This window comes from Saccopteryx leptura, chromosome 3 (genome assembly GCF_036850995.1).
Source record: "Saccopteryx leptura isolate mSacLep1 chromosome 3, mSacLep1_pri_phased_curated, whole genome shotgun sequence".
NCBI lineage: Eukaryota > Metazoa > Chordata > Mammalia > Chiroptera > Emballonuridae > Saccopteryx > Saccopteryx leptura.
The window spans coordinates 372430562-372445593 of record NC_089505.1 but is presented as its reverse complement, the minus strand read 5'-3'; the positions used below and the strand labels follow the sequence as shown (position 1 = coordinate 372445593).

General features: G+C 50.3%; 1 protein-coding gene across 1 annotated transcript in view; it reads left to right on the top strand.

Annotated features, from left to right (window-relative positions):
• Window positions 1-907: 907 nt before the first annotated feature.
• Window positions 908-15032, top strand: part of LOC136401474 (zinc finger protein 250-like) — a 34648-nt gene continuing 20523 nt past the window's right edge. Inside the window, exons 1-3 of the mRNA XM_066379790.1 lie at window positions 908-1206; window positions 3675-3876; window positions 12050-13882. Coding sequence (XP_066235887.1) covers window positions 3684-3876; window positions 12050-13882 — 2026 coding nt within the window. The 5' untranslated portion in view covers window positions 908-1206; window positions 3675-3683. The remainder of the gene's footprint in view (window positions 1207-3674; window positions 3877-12049; window positions 13883-15032) is intronic.

The following is a 15032-nucleotide window of genomic DNA, read 5'->3' as shown; positions in this document are numbered from 1 at the left end:
TTGTTCCACTTCGCTGTTTCATTTAGTTGTGCACGCTCTCGTATGTGCCCTAACTGGGGTTTGAACCCCCGACCTTAACGTACTGGGAAGACACACTCTGCACTGAGAAACTGGCGAGGGACAAAATATTTGTATTCTTTATGTCTAAGTGTATCATCAGTTTCTGTAAATGCGCCATGAAGAGTCCCATAAAATGTATAATACCTGCCCTGGCTGGTTGGCTCAGTGGTAGAGCGTCAGCCTGGCATGCAGGAGTCCCAGGTTCGATTCCCGGTCAGGGCACAGAGGAGAAGCGCCCATTTGCCCATTTGCTTCTCCACCCCTCCCCCTCTCCTTCCTCTGTCTCTCTCTTCCCCTCCTGCAGCCAGGGCTCCACTGGAGCAAAGATGGCCCGGGCGCTGAGGATGGCTCTGTGGCCTCTGCCTCAGGCGCTAGAATGGCTCTGGTTGCAACAGAGCGACGCCCCAAGATGGGCAGAGCATCGCCCCCTGGTGGGCATGCTGGGTGGATCCCGGTGGGGCGCATGCGGGAGTCTGTCTGACTGTCTCCCCGTTTCCAACCTCAGAAAAATACAAAAAAAAAAAAAATGTATAATACCTACCTAAGGCATTTGAGTTTGTCCATCTATCGGTCTTATCCTGGACCGCGGGATTCAGGTCTTCCACGTGCAGCCGTGTTTTTATGGAGCTACTCGGTTCCGATTCTAGAACCTGTGATGTCCAGTCCCCCCACAGCGGTGTCCCGCATTTCCAGTCGGCTGTCCTCTTACCCACAGCGCTACCCCATTAGCTGCACGCCCGAACTGGCAGCGGCTACCCCGCCGGGCGCTCCGCCTGCACGGGGATGGCCCCGGGCGGGGGGCAGGGCGGCGGAAGTCGGGGCGGGACTTCCGGTTTCGCCTCCCAGCCGAGCCCCTCCGGAGCCGCGGTGCCCCGCTTTTCCGGGGGCGGCCCCCGGGGACGCAGTTCGCGGGAGTGAAGCCTCCCTCCTCCCGGCCGGTCGCAGTCCGTGCCCCGCGGTGGGTGCCGCCCCGGGAGGCTTAGCGCAGACGCGCGAGGGGTCTCGGGAGCCGCCGGCGGAGGGGCCCGGGGCTGCCGGGCCTGGGCGGGATCCGACCTGGGGGGTTGAGGGGCGCCCTCCGGAGGAAGCGTCGCGGCGACCCACCTGCCCCTGCCTCGGAGCCGGGGCCGCAGAGCGACGGAGCAGGTGCGCGGGGAGTGGCGTCCTGGTTCGTGGGTTCGGGTGGAGGAAGGGCGCCCGGGTTCGGGGTGCATCAGAGCCGGTGAGAAGGGAGCTGTCGCGCGGGGTCCGGCCTGGAAGCCCCGTCAGCGGCGGACTCGCTTTCCAGGCTCTGGGGGGAGGGGTCTGCGCCCCCGAGAGAGGGGTGCCCGCTTTAGACTGCGGACTGCTGGCCCTCCCGCTTGTCTCCCGAGCTCGCTGGCAAAGTCCAGTGTCTCGAGGTCGTTGCCGACGGTTCTCTTCTTGCCGACTGTCCTTGCCTCCGGGAGGCCCCCGTCCGTGCACAGGACCCGTGCGTCGCCGGGAGGCCCCCGTCCGTGCACAGGACCCGTGCGTCTCCGAGTCAGCAGGGACACGTAAATTATTTTGAGTCCAGTAGGATAACCCAAGTCCACAACCTTAATTCCCTCTGCCAAGTCTGTGTTACTGTGTAACGTACTGTGGAGAGGGGTGGGGAGGAGCCTTCTGTCCACCACGGATTAGGTCTTTCCTCCTGAGCAAGAATTTACACATTCTGGGATGATGAAAACAAGATTTTTTTGTATTTTTCTGAAGCTGGAAACGGGGGGGGGGGGGGACGGGGGGGGGGGGGACAGTCAGACAGACTCCCGCATGCGCCCGACCGGGCACGCCCACCAGGGGGCGATGCTCTGCCCCTGGGGGGGGGGGGGTCGCTCTGCGGCGACCAGAGCCACTCTAGCGCCTGGGGCAGAGGCCACAGAGCCATCCCCAGCGCCCGGGCCATCTTTGGTCCAATGGAGCCTTGGCTGCGGGAGGGGAAGAGAGAGACAGGGAAGGAGGGGGGGGGGGTGTGGAGAAGCAAATGGGCGCTTCTCCTATGTGCCCTGGCCGGGAATCAAACCCGGGTCCTCCGCACGCCAGGCCGACGCTCTACCGCTGAGCCAACCGGCCAGGGCCTGAAAACAAGATTTAAAACGACCATAGTTCGTTACACTTTATGATGAAAAGGTAAAAAAGATACTTGCTTGTGTAAGCTTAGAATAATTTGGAAGGGGGTACACTACAGGGGTCGGGAACCTATGGCTCGCGAGCCAGATGTGGCTCTTTTGATGGCTGCATCTGGCTCGCAGACAAATCTTTAATTTAAAAAATGTAAAAAAAATTGTTAAAAATATAAAACATTCTCATGTATTACATTCCATTCATTTCCTACTGCTCATGTTCATGGTTGCGGGTAGCTGGAGCCAATCACAGCTGTCCTCTGGGACAACACCAAATTTTTTTTTTTAATTTTTTTTTAAATTCATTTTAGAGAGGAGAGGGAGAGACAGAGAGAGAGAGAGAGAGAGAGAGAGAGAGAGAAGGGGGGGAGAGGAGCTGGAAGCATCAACTCCCATATGTGCCTTGACCAGGCAAGCCCAGGGTTTCAAACCAGCGACCTCAGCATTTCCAGGTCGATGCTTTATCCACTGCACCACCACAGAACCAAATTTTTATTGGATAATGCGTAACGTACACGGGTCGTTGTATGGCTCTCACGGAATTACATTTTAAAATATGTGGCGTTCATGGCTCTCTCAGCCAAAAAGGTTCCCGACCCCTGCACTAGAAACTGGGAAGGAGAACTGGGGCTCGCTGAGAGATACTTCATCATGAGTCCTTTTTTTACCCTTTGAATTTTGAGCCATGTGACTGCCCATTTGGTAACAGTTGTGATGATTTGAAGAATTTTTAAATGAACTGACTAAATAATTCAAATGACTGAGTCTCCCCTTAGGAGTGAAGGTCTCCCCTCACCCTCCATGGAAGCAGCATTTGCTCTGTTTCACTGCCACATGGATGGTGCCTTAAGTCAGTGTTCTCCCTGCTTTGAATTTCTTTTGTGCCATCACACTTACCACCTGTGCCAGCCTAATTTTCCTGACATGGTTGGCTTGTTCTCTTTCCCAACATGGAAACGTGCCCGGTGCCTCACGGTCATTAGGCAGCCAAGGCTTCTTATATTCTGCTTCCTGCTAATCCTGCCTCTTAACTCTGTCCACACCTCTGCCCCATCTCACCCCTGCCTTCCTCCCCCTTTCTAACCAGGTGTGGTCTACCCTGCCTCTCTCGGCCTAGTTTAAATGCCCCCCAGCCCCAGGGCTCCACCCTTTTCTTGCTCTCTCTACCCAGAACACTTGCCCATCTCACCAGTACATTTGCAATGATCCGTCTCCCCGCTGAAGTACGTTGAGTGTGACAGTCATGCTGTATCTTCACAACATCCCTAGAATGGACTCGGGCATGTGGTGGGTGTTTGAGACACTGAAAATGTGTCCACGAAGAAAATTCCAGTCCATAGGTTGGCAGGCAATGTCCAAAATGGTTCTCAGGTCTCAAGCTGCAGGGTGGATGAAGAGACTCCTGCCTGAAAGGAGGAGGGTCCCTGTGGCTAGCCCTCCTGCACACTCACCAGTGTCCTTTCTGGTCTCCAGGCCCAAGTCATGCCCAGCCTCAGAGCTAGCCCTGAAGAGGCAGAAATGGAGTCTTCAGTCCCGGGATCACCCCCCTGGATCCCTGCAGCCCAGGCTTATGTGAGTGATGCTCCCACCGTGACCCACTCTGCAGCTGCACTCGCTGGTCCACTCTGCTGCAGCTACACTGAGCTGGACACCACCCTTCCCCACCAGCTGCCAGGTACTGGGACCAAGTCCCTCCTCATTCTGGGAGGACTTTGTCCATCTCACCCTATGATTACTCCCATTAGTTGTCAGTGTCCCCATTGGGGTGGGGTGCCTCGTGGACTTGAGGGGCCACGTCTGGAGGTCAAGAAAGGAATGTGGGCTGTCCCCTGGCTGCCCTCGTGCCAGTATGATGGTTGCCAGCTGAGCCTTGCCAGCCCAACCACCACGTGGTGGAAGTCTCGTTCCCTCAAGGTTCTGCCCTGATCCAGGCCTTGCCCGGCTACTGTGCCTTTATTCACACTGCCCAGCTGCCTGTCTCCCTCAGGACCCACCACAGAGGACTGCCTGACCCCTCACTTGCCTCTTCTGCAGACCTCTCAGTAGAGATCAGGATGGTTTCTCAATATTAACTTTCCTTACTGGGGTGTGATCGGGGCTGTTGTACAGGACGACCCTCTTGTGTACTACATGGGACCTATTATTATACTCAGGACGTGGGGGCAGAGTACCACTGTCAGAACCTGTGTGGCCAGGGAAGGTTGGGCTGAGGAGTGGTCTTGTCTGTGTCTGAGGGGGGGAGGTGGGTCAAGAAGAGAGACGTGACAAGGTCCCAAGAGGTGGCCCTAAAATATATGCCTGCTTACTGTCCCAGGCAGGGGCAAAATGTTACCAGATAGCCAAGGGTATGCTGGGCAGAGAATGGTGAAGGAAGCTAGAATGTTTATTCCAGAAAACAAATAAGCCTGACCAGGTGGTAGCACAGTGGATAGAGCATTAGCCTGGGATGCTGAGGACCCATGTTTGAAACCCTGAGGTCACCAGCTTGAGCATGGGCTCATCTGTCTTGAGCACGGGATCACCAGCATGAGTGCAGAAGCACTGGCTTGAGTGTGGGATCATAGATATGACCCCATGGTCACTGGCTTGAGCCCAAGGTCACTGGGTCAACTCGAGCACCCACCTTGTCAAGGGACATGTGAGAAGCAATCAGTAAATAACTGAAGTGTCATTACTACGAGTTAATGCTTCTCATCTCTCTCACTTCTTGTCTGTCTGTCTCTCTCTCGTTAAAAGAGAAAAAGGCCCTGGCCGGTTGGCTCAGTGGTAGAGCGTCGGCCTGGTGTGCAGGAGTCCTGGTTCAATTCCCGGCCAGGGCACACAGGAGAAGCGCCCATCTCCTTCTCCACCCCTCCCCCTCTCCTTCCTCTCTGTCTCTCTCTTCCCCTCCCACAGCCGAGGCTCCATTGGAGCAGGGTTGGCCCGGGCACTGGGGATGGTTCTGTGGCCTTTGCCCCAGGCACTAGAGTAGCTCTGGTTGCAACAGAGTGGCACCCCAGATGGGCAGAGCATCGCCCCCTAGCGGGCGTGCGGGGTGGATCCTGGTCGGGTGCATGCTGTAGTCTGTCTGACTGCCTCCCCGTTTCCAACTTCAGAAAAATACAAAAAAAAAGAAAAGAAAACAGTTTATTTTTATGTAATTAAAGCAAAAAATAACAGAATAAAGATTTTAGAGTTGAAAAGTTCATTCACTACAGCAGTGGTTCTCAACCTTTCTAATGCTGTGACCCCGCAATACAGTTCCTCATGTTGCGGTGACCCCAAACCAAAAAATAATTTTGGTGGCTACTTCATAACTGTAATTTTGCTACAGTTATGATTCGGAATGTAAATACCTGGTATGCATTATGTATTTTCCGATGGCTTTAGGCGACCCGCCGGGGTTGCGACCCACAGGTTGAGAACCGCTGCACTACAGGTTTTCAACAGCAAATTTAAGTGCACAGTAGAAAGAATCAACAAACTTTAAGATAAAACAATTGAAATTATTCAATCTGAGGAGAGAAAGAAAAGGTTGAAGAATAGTTAACAGAGCCTAAGAGACCTGTGGATATCATCAAGCAAACCAACACTGTGGGTGTCTAAGAAGGAGGAGGGAGAGAAAGGGGCAGAAAGAATATCTGGCCTGACCTGTGGTGGCGCAGTGGATAAAGCATCAACCAGGAAACGCTGAGGTTGCTGGTTCAAAACCCTGGGCTTGCCTGGTCAAGGCACATATGGGAGTTGATGCTTCCTGCTCCTGCCCTCTTCTCTCTTTCTCTCTCCCCCCTCTCTATAATGAATAAATAAAATCTTTTAAAAAATAAATAAAATAAATAAAGAATATCTGAAGAAGTAATGGCCAAATGTCTCATACCTGATGAAAGATTTGACTCTGCACATCCAAAATGCTCAACAGGCTTCAGCAAGGATTAATTCAAAGAGATTCACACCAAAACTCTATAATCATATAATGGGAAGACAGAATCTTGAAAACAACAAAAGAGAAGTGAGCAATCTCTTATAAGCGATCCTCTATAAAATTTAATAGCCAGTTTCTCATCAGAACACAGTGAGGTAAAAAGCAGTGGGTGTTTTACCTGGGTTGGCGCAGTGCATAAAGTGTTGACCTGGAACACTGAGGTCCCTTTTTTAAACCCTAGGCCTGCCTGGTCAAGGCACATACGAGAAGTAACTACTATAAGTTGATGCTTCCTCCACCCCAACCCCCTTTCTCCTTCTCTCTCCTCTCTCTCTCTCCTCTAAAGTAAGTGAGTAAAATCTTTTTTTTTTTTTTTTTACAGAGACAGAGAGTCAGAGAGAGGGATAGACAGGGACAGACAGACAGGAACGGAGAGAGATGAGAGGCATCAATCATCAGTTTTTCGTTGCGACACCTTAGTTCATTGATTGCTTTCTCACATGTGCCTTGACCGTGGGCCTTCAGCAGACCGAGTAACCCCTTACTCGAGCCAGCGACCTTGGGTCCAAGCTGGTGAGCTTTGCTAAAACCAGACGAGCCTGCGCTCAAGCTGGCGACCTCGGGGCCTCAAACTTGGGTCCTCCGCATTTCAGTCAGACACTCTATCCACCGCTCCACTGCCTGGTTAGGCCATGTAAGTAAAATCTTTAAAAAAAAAAAAAAAAAAAAAAAAAAGCAGTTGTGCTAAGAGATCCACCCTTGGTTAGTGTCATCCTGTAGCAAAGAGGTTGCTGTATTGATGCCCAGTCAGGGCACACACAGGAGCAGATTGATATTCCTGTCTCTTTCTCTCCCTTCCTCTCTCACTAAAATCAACAAATAAAATTTAAAAAAAAAACCTACAAAAAATTCACTAAACCCTGCCTTTTGCACTTCTTTCATTTGGATTATCCTGGGTTAACATCTACTTAATTCTAATAAGCCATTAAGTAAAGCATTTAAAAAAATAAATAGCTTGACCTATGGTGGCTCAGTGGATCAAGCGTCAACCTGGAACACTGGCCGCCAGTTTGAAACCCCAGGCCAGGTCAAGGCACATATACGATTTGATGCTTCCTGCTCCTCCCCCTTTCTCTCTTTCTCTCTTTTTCTTTCTCTCTCTCTCTCCCCTCCCTCCCCCCAACCCTAAAATGAATAAAAAATACAGTGCTGAGAGAGAAAACATGTCAGCCAAGACTTCTATATCACTCCAAAGTATTATTCAAACTGGAGGAGAAATTAAGACATTCTCAGATAAACAAAGGTTGAGGATATTTACTGCCAATAGACCTACCCTGCCAGAAATGCTAAAGGCAGTCCTAAAGATTAAGGTGAAAGAATACTAAATAGGGACTCAAAGGCATATAAAGAAATAAAGCTCTCACCTGACCAGGTGGTGGCGCAGTAGATAGAGCGTCGGACTGGGATGCGGAGGACCCAGGTTCGAGACCCCAAGGTCACCAGCTTGAGCGTGGGCTCATCTGGTTTGAGTAAAAGCTCACTAGCTTGGACCCAAGGTCGCTGGCTCGAGCAAGGGGTTACTCGGTCTACTGAAGGCCCATGGTCAAGGCACATATGAGAAAGCAATCAATGAAACAAATAAGATGTCACAACGAAAAACTGATGATTGATGCTTCTCATCTCTCTCCATTCTTGTCTGTCTGTCCCTATCTATCCCTCTCTCTGACTCTGTAAAAAAATAAATAAATAGCCTGACCTGTGGTGGCGCAGTGGGATAAAGCGTCGACCTGGAACACTGAGGTTGCCGGTTCAAAACCTTGGGCTTGCCAGGTCAAGGCACATATGGGAGTTGATGCTTCCTGCTCCTCCCCTTTCTCTCTCTCTCTCTCTTTCTCTCTCTCTCTCTCTGTCTCTCCCTCTCCTCTCTAAAAAATGAATAAATAAAAAATAAAATAAAAAAGCCTGACCTGTGGTGGCGCAGTGGATAAAACGTCGACCTGGAAATGCTGAGGTCGCTAGTTCGAAACCCTGGGCTTGCCTGGTCAAGGCACATATGGGAGTTGATGCTTCCAGCTCCTCCCCCTTTCTCTCTCTCTGTCTCTCTCTCTCCTCTCTAAGATGAATAAAAATAAAAAAAATTAAAAAAAAAAAACAAAGGTCTTTAAAAAATAATAATAATATAAAAAAGAATGGGAGTAAATCTGCAAATGGTGTATCTAGTAAAGGTTTAGTACCCACAATTTACAAAGAACTCTTTTTTTTTTTTTTTTTTTTTTTGTATTTTTCTGAAGCTGGAAACAGGGAGAGACAGACAGACTCCCCGCATGCGCCCAACTGGGATCCACCCGGCACGCCCACCAGGGGGCGTTGCTCTGTTGTGACCAGAGCCACTCTAGGGCCTGGGGCAGAGGCCAAGGAGCCATCCCCAGCGCCCGGGCCATCTTTGCTCCAATGGAACCTTGGCTGCGGGAGGGGAAGAGAGAGACAGAGAGGAAGGAGAGGGAGAGGGGTGGAGAAGCAGATGGGCGCCTCTCCTGTGTGCCCTGGCCGGGAATTGAACCCAGGACTTCTGCACGCCAGGCCGACGCTCTACCACTGAGCCAACCGCCAACCGGCCAGGGCACAAAGAACTCTTTTTAAAAATTTTTTATTGACTGATTTTAGTGTGAGAGGAAGGGAGAGAGAGAAACAGAAGCGTCAATCTGTTCCTGTCTGTGCCCTGGCCGGGGAACAAACTGGCAACCTCTGCACTTCCAGACAATTCTCTAACCAGTGGTCGGCAAACTCATTAGTCAACAGAGCCAAATATTAACAGTACAACGATTGAAATTTCTTTTGAGAGCCAAATTTTTTAAACTTAAACTATATAGGTAGGTACATTCCTTATAAAGGTAGCGCCCGCACGTGGTATTTTGTGGAAGAGCCACATTCAAGGGGCCAAAGAGCCGCATGTGGCTCGCGAGGCACAGTTTGCCGACCAGGGCTCTAACCTACTGAGCTACCAGCCAAGGCTACAAAGAACTCTTAATGACTCAACAACAAAAAACAAACAGCTCAACTTGAAAATGGGCAAAGGACCTGAGTAAACACTTCTTAAAAGAAAATATACAAATGGCCAAGAAACAAATGAAAAGATGCTCAAACTTACTAGTCACTTGAGAAATGCAAATCAAAACCACAATAAGATTACCACTTCACGAGTGCTTCCAAAATGTGAAGAAATTGGATCCCTGGTCCCTTGCTAATGGGAATGTAAAATGGTGCAGCCCCTGTAGAATACAATCTGGCAGTTCCTAAAAAGTTTAAATATAGCATTAGCTTATTACCCAGGAATTCTACTGCCAGTTGCATACCCAAGTAATTAAAGACAGGTATTCAACGCCTGACCTGTGGTGGCGCAGTGGATAAAGTGTCAACCTGGAAATGCTGAAGTCCCCGGTTCGAAACCCTGGGCTTGCCTGGTCAAGGAACATATGGGAGTTGATGCTTCTAGCTCCTCCCCACCTTCTCTCTCTGTCTCTTTCTCTCCCTTTCTCTCTCCTCTCTAAAATGAATAAATAATTTAAAAAAAAAAAAAGACAGGTATTCAACAAGGACATGAACTTCATATTTATAGCAGCCAAAACCCCAGTGGTCCATCAAAGAATGAATGGATAACATGGTTCATGAATATAGTGGAATATAATAGCCTCTCTTGTCCATGGTGGATATGATCCGAGACACCCCTGGCAATGGATGTCTGAAACCATGGATAGTAACCTCTTTATGTGTACTTTTTCCCTATATATACATACCTTTTCATTTATAGGAAGCCATAAGGCCTCTCTCCAGCCTACTTGAAGTGTCAGCATCACTACTCTTGTGCTTTGGGGCCATTACTAAGTAAAATAAGGGTGACTTGAACACAGGCACTGTGACACCATGACAACAGATCTGGTCACGAAGATGACTCCTCAGTAAACAGGTAGTTAGAGTATACAGTGAGGATGCACCGGACAAAGGGGGCTGATTCACCGCCCTGGGTGGGATGTTGCAGAGTGGTACAGGGTTTCATCAAGCTGCTCACAACAGTGTATCATTTAAAACCTATGAATTAGGCCCTGGCCAGGTGGCTCAGCGGTAGAGCGTCAGCCTGGCGTGCGGGGGACCCGGGTTCGATTCCCGGCCAGGGCACATAAGAGAAGCGCCCATTTGCTTCTCCACCCCCCCTCCTTCCTCTCTGTCACCCCCCCCCCTTCCTCTCTGTCTCTCTCTTCCCCTCCCGCAGCCAAGGCTCCATTGGAGCAAGGATGGCCCGGGCACTGGGGATGGCTCTTTGGCCTCTGCCCCAGGCGCTAGAGTGGCTCTGGTCGCAAAAGAGCGATGCCCCGGAGGGGCAGAGCATCGCCCCCTGGTGGGCAGAGCTTTGCCCCCTGGTGGGCGTGCCGGGTGGATCCCGGTCGGGCGCATGTGGGAGTCTGTCTGACTGTCTCTCCCCGTTTCCGGCTTCAGAAAAATACAAATAAATAAATAAATAAATAATAAAACCTATGAATTGTTGCTTGACCAGGTGGTAGTGCAGTGCATAGAGTGTCAACCTGGGACACTGAGGACCCATGTTTGAAACCCTGAGGTCGCTGGCTTGAGTACGGCACACCAGCTTGAGCAAAGGGTTGCCGGCTTAAGTGTGAAATCATAGACATGACCCTATGGTGACTGGCTTGAGCCCAAGGTCACTGGCCTGAGCAAGGGGTCACTAGCTGGGCTAGGGCCCCCCATTCAAGGCATGTATGAAAGCAGTCAGTGGACAACTGATGTACCCCAACTACAAGTTGATGCTTCTCATCTCTCCCTCTCTGTGTCTCTAAAAAAAAATAAAAAGAATTAAAAAAAATAAGATCTAGTCTTACCAGGTGGTGGTGCAGTACATAAAGCCTTGGCCTGGGATGCTGAGGACCCGGTTCAAAACCCCAAGGTTGCTGGTTTGAGCGCAGGCTCGCCAGCTTGAGCATGTAATCCAGACATGACCCAAAGGTTGCTGGCTTGAGCCCAAGGTCACTGGGTTGAGCAAGGGGTCACTGGCTTGACTGGAGCATCCTGATCAAGGCACATATGAGAAAGCAATCAATGAACAACTAAAGTGCTGCAACTATGAGTTGATGCTTCTCATCTCTCTCCCTTCCTGTCTGTCCCTCTCTAATAAATAAATAAACAAAATCTGAATTGTTTATTTCTGGGATTTCCCATTTAATATCTTCAGATGACACTTGACTGCAGATAACTTAAACTTCAGAAAGTGTAACTGGATATTCAATTAAAAGAAATGAAGCACAAATACTTAAAACAGTGTGGACGGAACATTCAGAAACATTATGCTAAGGGGAGAATCCAGAAACAAAAAGTCACATTCATGATGCCACTCACCTGAGATGTCAGGAATGCATAAACTCTCAGCGCTAAAACTCACACTGATGGTTGCCAGGAGCTGGGGGCAGGAGCGTGGGGTGATAGAGCTAAACCAATGGGTAAGGGATTCATTCTGGAGCAGTGGGGATGTTCTGGAGCCAGAGGTGGTGAGCACACGACATTGTTAATGTACCACATGCCACTGACCTTTTCATTTCAAAGTGAACTTTGTGAATTTCACTTCAATAATTTATGAAGATAAGAACAAAAGCCTCTCCCGTAGATGACCTGCTCTCTGTGACAGGAAGGGCAGTGGAGGGTGCCCAGGGCTCCAGCCTGAACCAGTAGGTAGACTGCAGCTGACTTCCTGCATGTGGGGAATGGGGCGGTGGGCTCAGGGTTGGTCTTCAGTTGCCACGCTGCCTTGTCCCCTCAGAGCTTCTGTGTCCCTTCCTGGCCATCAAGAAACCTGACACTATCACCCCCAGTGGGTCCCACAACCCAGACTTGCCATTTGTGTATTTCTGTTTCTTTAAAAGTAACTTTATGTTTGTCCTTTCAGATTGGGACACCAGGATTGAGGACAAGGAGTTTTTTCAGAAGCAAGACATTTCTGAGGATTTAGAATCACAGGCAGAAATATCAGAAAGTTGTATCAGTGATGTTTCCCTGACGGCTGAGCTTGGAGTACTCTGTGAGGACGTATTAGAAAGAGACTGGGGAGTCCCTGATGATGAGAGACAGGTGCAGTCCCTCTGCCAAGAGGAGGACTTCACACCAGTGTCAGTACCCCTTAACAGCCCCTTGGGGGAGGGAGCGCGGGACTGTGACAGTTTTGAAAGAAGCTTCAGTCTGAGCCCAAACCCAGCTGCATATCCGGAAATCTCCGAGGAAGAAAGGCCACATCTGTATGTGTGTGACCAAAGCTTCGAACACAGTGTGGACCTAACTAGCCATGAGGGGCTCCACACAGCAGAAAGCAGCTTCATATGTAGTGAGTGTGGGAAAACCTTCAGAGGAAACCCGAAACTTATGCAACATCAGATCATCCACATTGGACAGAAGTCCTTCGTATGTAGTGAATGTGGAAAATCCTTCAGCCAGAACTCAGTTCTTAAGAATCATCAGAGGTCACATGTGAGTGAGCGCCACCAGTGCAGCGAGTGTGGGAGAGCCTTTCGTGTGCACGCGAACCTCGTTAGGCATCAGGTCACCCATGGTGGAGAGAAGCCATATGCATGCAGTGACTGTGGGAAAGCCTTCAGCCAGAACTCCGGACTCAAGAAGCACCAGAAGTCTCACTTGAGCGAGAAGCCCTATGAATGCATTGAGTGTGGGAAGGCTTTTAGGCGGAGCTCAAACCTTGTCCAACATCAGAGGATTCATTCTGGGGAGAAACCATATCTGTGCAGTGACTGTGGGAAAGCCTTCAGGAGGAGCTCCAACCTCATCAAACACCACAGAATTCACACAGGCGAGAAGCCTTTCAAGTGTAATGAGTGTGGAAAAGCCTTCAGCCAGAGCTCACACCTGAGGAAGCATCAGAGGGTTCACACTGGAGAGAGACCTTATGAGTGTAATGAGTGTGGCAAGCCATTCAGCCGGGTCTCCAACCTCATTAAGCATCACCGGGTTCACACTGGAGAGAAGCCCTATAAATGCAGTGACTGTGGGAAGGCCTTCAGTCAGAGCTCAAGCCTCATTCAGCATCGGAGGATTCACACTGGAGAGAAGCCTCACGTGTGTAATGTGTGTGGAAAAGCCTTTAGCTACAGTTCAGTGCTCAGAAAGCACCAGATAATCCACACAGGAGAGAAGCCTTACGAGTGTGGCGTCTGCGGGAAGGCCTTCAGCCACAGCTCAGCCCTCATTCAGCACCAGGGTGTGCACACGGGTGACAAGCCCTACGAGTGTCGGGAATGTGGGAAGACATTCGGCCGCAGCTCCAACCTTATCCTTCACCAGCGAGTTCACACCGGAGAGAAACCCTATGAATGTACTGAGTGTGGAAAAACCTTCAGCCAGAGCTCAACTCTCATTCAGCATCAGAGAATCCATAATGGATTGAAACCCCATGAGTGTAACCAGTGCGGTAAAGCCTTCAACCGAAGCTCAAACCTCATCCACCACCAGAAGGTTCACACTGGAGAGAAGCCATACACGTGTGTTGAATGCGGTAAGGGCTTCAGCCAGAGCTCACACCTCATTCAACATCAGATCATCCACACTGGCGAGAGGCCCTACAAGTGCACCGAGTGTGGGAAGTCCTTCAGTCAGCGCTCGGTGCTTATCCAGCACCAGAGGATCCACACTGGAGTGAAGCCCTATGACTGCAGTGCATGTGGGAAAGCCTTCAGCCAGCGCTCAAAGCTGCTTAAGCACCAGCTGACCCACAGCAGGGAGTGAAGCCGAGTGTGATCCCTCCCACTCCCCACACTCGTGGGACCACTCCCTGCCCTCCACACCACAGCCTGCTGTTCACAAAGCCTGGGGCCTTCCTTGGGGATGTTTTTCACAGGCTCCCTCCCTCCTTCCTCCCGTCACTACACCCACCTCACATGACCTCATTTCTTTTTTTTTTGTTTTTACATTGTCATGAGACTGCCATATTTGTCAGGAGGGAAGAGATGATAGAGGCTGCATATTTATGAAGAAAGTTTATTACTGTAGTTAACATGACCAGAAAAGTAAACTAACATTTGCTTTAAGATAACCACAGTAATTCTTTGGTTTGGTAACTACTCATAAGGAATGAGTCCCTTATCAGTGGCTATAACTCATTCTGTTCACACAAAATCAAGTTAAGGGTTTTTCAGGTGTGATTGCTGTCATCCTCCCCCAAGGTGATGTGTACACATTATCACTAATCCCTCACCTTCCTGCTCATCTCACAACTCGACACAAGACTCACCAGCTGCTCCCTTTCCTTTACACCCATCTGTAGTCTGACACCATGCTTTCCCCTCATGTGACCCTGCTGTGACCCAGGTCCCCGCTCAGGGCTGCTGCATAAGGCACATGCAGCTGTTTCCCAGCACCCAGGTCTGTGCCCTACAGCCCTGGCTGTACGCCCCACGAGGACAGCTCTCTCCTTGGCCGCCTGTTGCCTGTTCTCCCTACAAGCTCTCGGGCTTGGGTTTTCTCCCAGGTTCATTCATGAAGCACCTGCTAGTTGCCCCTAGATGGGGAATGGTCCTACTCAGTTTCCTGGAACTGTGCCCATACTCCCTGAGCAGGGGGAAGTTGGCCAGAAGCAACACATCTGTCACCAGGAGGACCTGATCACCAGCTGACAGGTCTCAAACTGGCAGTGTTTTGTTGTGACAGAGATGGGGGTGGGGGAACAGATAGGGAGATAGAGACAGGAAGGGAGAGATGCAAAGCATCAATTCTTTGTTGCTGCTCCTTAGTTGTTCATTGATTGCTTTCTCATATGTGCCTTGACCAGGGATCTACAGCAGACCAAGTGACCCCCTGCTCAAGCCAGCAACCTTGGACTCAAGCTGGTGACCTTGGGGTTTTGAACCTGGGTCCTCTGCATCCTA